Source organism: Delphinus delphis, chromosome 13 (assembly GCF_949987515.2).
Source record: "Delphinus delphis chromosome 13, mDelDel1.2, whole genome shotgun sequence".
NCBI classification, from domain to species: Eukaryota; Metazoa; Chordata; class Mammalia; order Artiodactyla; family Delphinidae; genus Delphinus; species Delphinus delphis.
This window is the reverse complement of record NC_082695.1, coordinates 11111342-11119206: the sequence shown is the minus strand read 5'-3', so window position 1 is coordinate 11119206 and position 7865 is coordinate 11111342. Positions and strand designations below refer to the sequence as shown.

General features: G+C 46.1%; 1 protein-coding gene across 1 annotated transcript; it reads left to right on the top strand.

Annotated features, from left to right (window-relative positions):
• The first annotated feature begins 452 nt into the window (after positions 1–452).
• On the top strand, positions 453–5753 carry PEBP1 (phosphatidylethanolamine binding protein 1). Its single transcript, XM_060028085.1, has 4 exons — positions 453–709; positions 1869–1978; positions 2696–2796; positions 4739–5753. The coding sequence occupies exons 1-4, from the start codon at positions 575–577 to the stop codon at positions 4954–4956; spliced, it is 564 nt and encodes a 187-aa protein (XP_059884068.1). The 5' UTR covers positions 453–574; the 3' UTR covers positions 4957–5753.
• The last annotated feature ends 2112 nt before the right edge of the window (positions 5754–7865 follow it).

The window sequence follows — 7865 nt, the reverse complement described above, 5'->3', positions numbered from 1 at the left end:
TCAAATATATTTACCCGTTGAGAACAACGCTCAAAAGTTCCCCCAGGCCCTCTCCTGGCCGTTACGGAAACCAGTGAGCATGCGCGAAAATACCAGGAGGCGGGGCAATGAGGTTGTTTTAAGAAGTGCAAGAGAAAAGCAAGACCATACCATTTCTGCATTTAGAAAGTAGAGCAAAGAATCATGCAAAAAGGTTAAAAAAATTAAAGGTAGCTCAATTGCAGTTCTTGAAACAACAGTCTTGCAAGCCCAGCCACAGTTCTTGGGAACTCCGCCAGCGGCAGGCGGCACATCCCCCCCCCGCAAAAAGAAAGACGAAACCTGCTGCATTCACCCGGGAGCGCTACAGGACCCGCGCTACTGGGTTCGGCCAATCAGAGAGCAGAGTGGGGCCCGTCCTCGCCGGTGACTGGAGAAGCAGGGCAGGGCGGGGCGGTGGCTCTGGCGCATGCGCTCCCTGGCCGTAGTGCCTGAGTTGCCTCGGTACAGCTTGTAGGCTGCTGGGAGGCTGGGCAGTTACCCTGCGTGAGTCCTCCTGCAGCTTTCCTTGCTGTCCGACCCTCTCGGTTTCGCGATGCCGGTGGACCTCAGCAAGTGGTCCGGGCCTTTGAGCCTGCAGGAAGTGGACGAGAGGCCGCAGCATCCGCTGCAGGTCAAATACGGCGGTGCGGAGGTTGACGAGCTGGGCAAAGTGCTGACACCCACCCAGGTACCCAAGGGCGGCGGGGGTGCAGCTACTGGAGGCTCAGAGTCTCTCAGGTCGGAGGGGCGGGGACCCAGTGGAGGTGGGGAGGGACGTTCCGGCCTCCGTGCGCCGGATCAACCGAGGGAAGGGGGTCGCGGTGCCCAAGCCGCAGGCCTTCTGACCGCCCCCTCCCCCCACCCAGCCCTGGGAACCCGGCACGTGGCAGGCGAGGCTCGGCTTCGGAAGAAATTGATCCGTTTTCCCGGGACTTCGAGGCGCAGGCAGTGGCATAGGCCTCGAAACGGCCCAGATCGCTGCGCAGGGGAGGGGAGGGCGCCGTTCCCTGGAGGGAGTGGGGAGTGGCCGCCCACACGTCCCCAGAGCCTCCCCTCGGTGCTCAGGAATTTAGGCCTCAATTTGGGAAGTAAAAGCCCCACCCGAGGGCATATGACGCATTATGTAAGCAGTGAGCAGCGGTGAGCAGTAGTGCCCAGAGATTCTTCCCAGTAGCGTGAAGCCGCCCCAAAGGTAAATGCGTTCTGCAGCTGGAAGGCTCGAGGGTAAACGGCCTTGTTTTACTGTTTGGCTTCTGAGCGCCCACGGCTGAGGCCTAACCAGGTCCTGGCTGCTGCAAGTGGGGAAACTAGGTGCCCGACGCCGTGGCGAGTTTTTGGTTCCGAACCTCTGGAGCAACAGTGCGAATAAACAGTTCCCAGATGGTTTATTGGTTTAGACGTTTACAGAGTTTATTGTTTTGGGTGTTTAAAGTGCCCATCTCGCAGCCTCTCTTTCCAGACTCACTGTCCACGTCTGCCCACCTTGGTTTTCTCATTTTCTCTGCTCTTTTAAATATCTCGTTAATTCAGATTTCACTTTAGCAGGCCCCAGGTAACGTGGTCACCAATCTAGAGATCCTGTCATTCCAGGTAATGTAAGGTTGCAGTCAGCACGAGCGTTGAAATCCTGACCCATCGTCTTTCTAAGTCTACTAGCCCCATATTGTTGTTGGGACTAAAATAAATAATGTATATTAAATGTCACATCCTCGCTCTTAATAGAGTCGATATACTTGAGCTTTAATTAATAATTTACTGTGCTTGACCTTTAAGGAATCTGAGGTCAAAGAAAGTATTGGTTTCTTCAACATTTCTGACTTAAACTCCAAATCTGTTCCTTCCTACAGGTTAAGAACCGGCCCACCAGCATTGCGTGGGATGGCCTCGATCCAGGTAAACTGTATACCTTGGTCTTGACAGACCCGGATGCTCCCAGCAGGAAGGACCCCAAATACAGGCAAGTTGGGGAAAGATGGGAAACAGCAAGTCATCCACATGTGACCCAGTGCTTCTTGCACTGTGTAAGTCCCTTACTGGACATGCTGTGGTGGCAGAAATAGACCCGATTTGGGGTGTTCACGTCCATGCTTAAGCCTGAGTGTGCATTTTCCTCCCTTTCACTCCCTAGAACAAAAGTCTAGAATCTATAGCCGAGAGCTAGATCTGCCCGAGACCTTTTTTTGTACAGCCCCATGAGCTGAGAATGACTTTAACATTTTTAAATGAATGGGGGAAAAAAATTGAAGAACAATAATACTTTGTGACATGTGGAGATTACATGAAATTCAGATTTTGGTGTCCCTAAACAAAGTTTTGTTGGAACCCAGCCACGATAATTTATTGATGTCCTGTCTGTGGCTGCTTTCAGGCTACAGCTGCAGAGTTGAGTAGTTGTGATAGAGACAGTGTGTTGCACAAAGCCTAAAACATTTACTGTCTGGCCCTTCACAGAAGTGTGCTGACCCCTGCCCTAGAGAGTCGGAAGGAGGGAGGGAGTGGCTGGGTCCTCTCTGCTGGCATGTAAGGTTTGCTCTGGCCGAGAAGGTGGGGCCATCTGTCTTGTCTGTCACCGCATCCTGGTGTGGAGCACGTGCGTGCTGCACATTTGCTGGCTGCGCCCATGCGTGCATAATAACTTCCTGCGGTGCTGATGGTCCTCTGTTCCTCCATGTAGGGAATGGCACCATTTCCTGGTGGTCAACATGAAGGGCAACGACATCAGCAGTGGCACGGTCCTCTCTGATTATGTTGGCTCTGGGCCTCCCAAGGGCACAGGTCAGTAAAGGCTGCTTTTGGAGGGAGATGGGCGGGGACATCAGGATTGGCCTAAAGTGCTACAAAATTTTAGTCTGGTTCTTAGAGTTTTATTTTTATTTATGAGAGCCCTTACCCTAGTGGAGACTTTAGGCAACTCGGTTCCCCTCTAAGGCAACTGCCTGTCAGGGACGCTCAGACCTGCTGTAGTGTCAGGTGGCTAGAGCCTTGGGTACCAGTTAGATGGATGTTCTTTTAGCGCTGCCTCTCAGCTGTCAGGCCTTTAGCAAGCAGGGAAGTTGGTGAAGAGATACCAAGGAAGCAATGTTGCAGAATGCTGAGAACAACTTCCCAGGGGAGCTACACGTTTAATCCTACACAGGATTAAACAGTTAAATCAGCTAAATTCCATATTCAGCCTTTGCCCTGTGGGTTGAGTTTCTAGTTCCCATGAAAGGTCTCAGAAATGGTCATAGTTTCCAAATTAATTATAAAAAATTGGCTTTTTTGTCATTTCGTCTTTCTATCGAAAATCTAGTGTGGTATCTTGAAAAGATTTGGTTACTAAGAACTGTATTGAAGATACACACACATAATGTATTGCCTTAGGTTATGTATTATATATGTAAAGAGAGAGAGAGAGAATACTGTATTGAACCTCTCCAAGTTCGGTAAGTGCTGCCTAGGCTAACAGTGGGAGATGCACTGTTATTGCCTGTCATGCATTACAGGTGTTTCCATTTCCTGAAGCAAGGGAAGTGGAGCACGGCAGAACACTTGCTCTTGTACACGTTGTCCAGCCATGAGTTACTCTGAAGAGGTATAAGGCCCCCGAAAAGGGACCTTGTGTTTTATCTTTAGGCCCAGAAACTTCAGATGGCTCCAGGCCCTCTCATGCATTCATAAGAGGATGGGAGAGGGACAGCTTTCCCAGGTATCTCTTAAGTTTTCTGGGGCAGTTATAAAATTGCATTAGGCAGTTTAATTATGGAAGATACACCCATGAGAATAAAGCAGTTCTCTCAAGCAGGAGCTGTGTTCTCATTAACAAAAAGAGCTTCTGTAACTCACATTTTCTCTTTCGTATTTGTTTAGTCAGGTATAACTTACGTATAATAAAACACACAGATCAGAAGGGTTTAGTCAGTGAACATTGACCAATGCACACATCCGTGTAAGCACCATGGAAAACAGGATGTAGGATAGTTTTGTCACCCCAGAAAGTTCTTAAGGCATCTTTTAAGTTAAATTACCCCAGAGCTAATTATTTTCTGACTCCTTTCTATGGATTACTCTTGCTGTTGTTGTATTCTTATAAATGGTGTCATGCAGTATGCATTTGTTTTCGGTGACTGGTCTCTTGGACTCAAGGTAGTAGCTTTTTCCTTTTCATTGCCAAGTGGTATTCCATTGTGCGAATATACCACAGTTTGTGTAGCCATTCCCTGGACATTTGGGTTGTGTTTCCAGTGTTTGGATATTATGAATAAAGCTGCTGTTTACACTCTTGTCCTTTTATGGGCATGTTTCCATTTCCCTTGGGTAAATACTTAGGAGTAGAATTGTTGGGTCATAGAAATCCAAAATGGTTGAAAATTTCTACACTCTAATCAGCAGTATAGGAAAGTTTCAGTAGCTCCATATAAGTTCCATGCCACATGCAGATCCATACCAAGACTCATCCACGTGGTAGCATGGGGCAGGATTTCCTTCTTTTTTCAAGGCTGAATAATATTCCATCATATGTATATACTATATTTTGTTTATCCATTCGTTCATCAATGGACATTTGGGGTGCTTTCTTTTCTGGGCTATTGTAAATAAAGCTGCAGTGAACTTAGGTCCCTCTCATAAATGGGGTGGTCTGGGTCCCTCCAAGTTGGTGCATTCCCCGAAAATGGGTGATGTCTCCCTCTCACATGCCTAGCTGTGTGTACATCTTCCCTCCCGCCTCTCCCTCCAGGCCTTCACCGCTACGTCTGGCTGGTTTACGAGCAGGACAGGCCACTGAAGTGTGATGAGCCCATTCTCAGCAACCGATCTGGAGACCACCGTGGCAAATTCAAGGTGGCGAATTTCCGCAAAAAGTATGAGCTCGGGGCTCCGGTGGCCGGCACGTGTTACCAGGCCGAATGGGATGACTATGTGCCCAAACTGTACGAGCAGCTGTCTGGGAAGTAGAGGAAAGCCAGGAGATGGACACGGTCCCAGAGTTCCCAAGCAGTGTTTCAGTTTAGTGATGCATGTAGATTTCTCCCCTTCCCCCTGCCTGGGCCCTGAGCGGTCAGATTTAGGTTTAGGGTGACTTTTCCTTCTGCCTGTCCTCTGTAATTCTAGGGGGTTTACGTTTTGATCAAGTTTGAACTCCGTTTTGGTGGGGGATATTTTGGTACTAGGATGGGGTCATCAAAATGTTAATATAAGAATAACAACCCAGACTTAGAAGAAAAAAATTCTGGTAAAAAGACCAGGTCTGCAGTATTAGAACAGAGCATCAAAGAATCTTTAAGGGAGGCTGAAAAAAAGAAAAGGTTGATTGCCTCTGCCTTTGTGAGCCCGAGCCCAGGACTGTCTGTGACGGCATCTTCTGGCATGTGTTTTCACAGCCCTGTCTCTCACGAAGACAACCAGGGGCCCAGGGGCCGGCACGTCCGCTAGCCCCCCACGTGATACATTTCAGGCTGGTTATTGGGTGTCAGTGTCCTGCTCTGGCTCCTTTAAAGAGCAATACTGAAAAAAGCAGTAGGGAGAGAGTTGCTGTTAAAGCTTGGCCGCAATAGGGAGAGAGTTGCTGTTAAAGCTTGGCCATCTAGATGAGCTGCAGGGCTGAGTGAGAGGTCATCAGAAATCCGAAAGTCTGTGCCTGTTAAATTGATCACTCTTCGCTGTAAGAAAAGCCGGTCTGGAGTTGCTGAATGTTGTGTTAATTCTGCTATTTGCTTATAGTTGAATAAAAATAAAAACATTGCGTAGTTGAATCCGGCCTCCAGATATTTTGCGCTTTTGGGTGTGGGATTTCATAAATGTGGGACGTCAAGAGACAACCTCTAAGGGTGAGTAGCCCCTTTCCCTGATCAGCATTGACAATTGGGACGTGATTCAGGAACCATACAGAGGGCTCGTCCTTGTACATGTGCCATTAAACTACAGCAGGAGCAACCATTAAAACTGGAGCTTAAAAAAAAAAAATCACAAAACTTTAGGCTAAGACTTCTTGCCTGAAAATCACCTTTGCTTTTTGTAAGTGATCTTTTCCACCTGAGAGTAAAGCTGGTTGGAAACCTTCCCCCTTGGTAGTTCTGTATAGAAACCATAACAATGACTAAGAAATAGCCCACACCTCTCATTGTTCTGATTGTGATCCGTATAGAATCAGTACCAAAAAAGGGAGGGGAAGGGGAGCCAGGGGGAGATTACTTTGATACCATTTGATGTACCAAAAGAAGGGAAAGGCATTTGAAGGTCTGTTTCACTGACCTGGTCTGTGATGGAGAGGCATCCTGGTCAGGCCTGGCAGGTGTAAGCAGGGCTGGGCTTTTCCCCACCTTTTGCTGCAGTTACTTTCTTCTCTGAAAAAACTGTTGGAAACGTTGCCTCGTATAATCTCTGGGGGCAAGTAAGGTAGAGAATAATTTTTTTTAACTTTGGGGTTTTAAAATTCAACTTTAAAATAATATTTTGTAAAACAAAAGTTATAAAGAGAACAACTACCCTGTCGACCTTAAAAATAAATGTGAGAATTAAGACATGCACATGGTTAAGACAAGGCAAACGGTACAGGAAGAAAATGCCTTCCACCCTCCAGCCTCCTCCATTGCAGTTGGTGGCTTCTTGTGTTTTCTTTCAGAAGCAAATATAAAGATTCGTATCAGCATATGTCTGCACATTTATCCTTTAAAAATTATAGTCTTGCTATGCATACTGGTACACGTTCTGCACTGTTTCCCCCCAACTAATGTACCTTCATGTCATATATATTCAGATTACAGGTCACCACAGTTCATGTTATTTTGAACAAATAATCTATTTTATAGATGTTCCATAATTAACTAGTCTAGTCCCCTGCTGTGGTTAGATTATTTCTGGTTATTTGCTATTATAAAGAGTGCTTCAGCAAACATTTTTCTATGTGTATAAAACTCTTTTGCGAGTAATTTAGTGGGGTAGATTCCTAGCATTGACATCGGGTCAAAGGGTATATACATTTTCAGTTTTGATACTGACAAATCACCCTCCAAAAAGATCACACTGATTTTATTCATGTCAGTGGTATATGTAAGCACCTGCTTTTCCATCCTCTTACCAGTCTTCTCAAACTTTAAACATTTGGACAATTTGATATTTATATATATTTAAAATAGTTTATTCTTTTTCTCTAAACTCCTGTTTTCCTTGAGACTTTTAATCTAACCACAGTATTTTTTTAGTCACAGAGTCTAAAGATTAATGAGGAATTTTAGTAATCTATTAGTTTCCTTGTTTAAAACAGGTACAGAAGTTCAGCCACCCAACCAAAAAGGTGAAGTGTATACACAGGAAGTTCACATAAAAAGATATATTAATAACCTTAGAAGCAAGGGGATACCCTGTTTCACCTAGTAAATTGGAAGGAGACCAGAACTTGCCCAAGGACTCCCAGCTAGGAAGTGGATGATTCTGGTTCTGAATGTAGCTCTGGCCTCAGAGCCCAGCTCATAACCACCACACCCACTTGCACACAAATTCCCTTTGAGGCTCAGCCTCCTCATGTGAAAAAATGGGTGAGGGGGAATCATTAATCTGCCTTATTTAGCTCGCAGGGTTGTTGGAGAACCACAAAATGATCTTTTGTTGAGATTAAGTGAATTAATACACATAAATGATTAACTTGACCTGATTGACATACAGGAACCATGTCTACAAATGGCCCTGCTTTCCTCAAGGCTATACGTTTACCAAAAGTGTAGGGTTTAGAATGATGAGACACAGGAGGCTGTTCTGTATCACGGTGTAACTTTAGCAGCCCTGCCAGAGCCCAGCATTTCTAACAAGTCTGGACCCTTGGGAACTGCTCATCATTCTGACTTCATGGCAGAAAATATATCAAACAT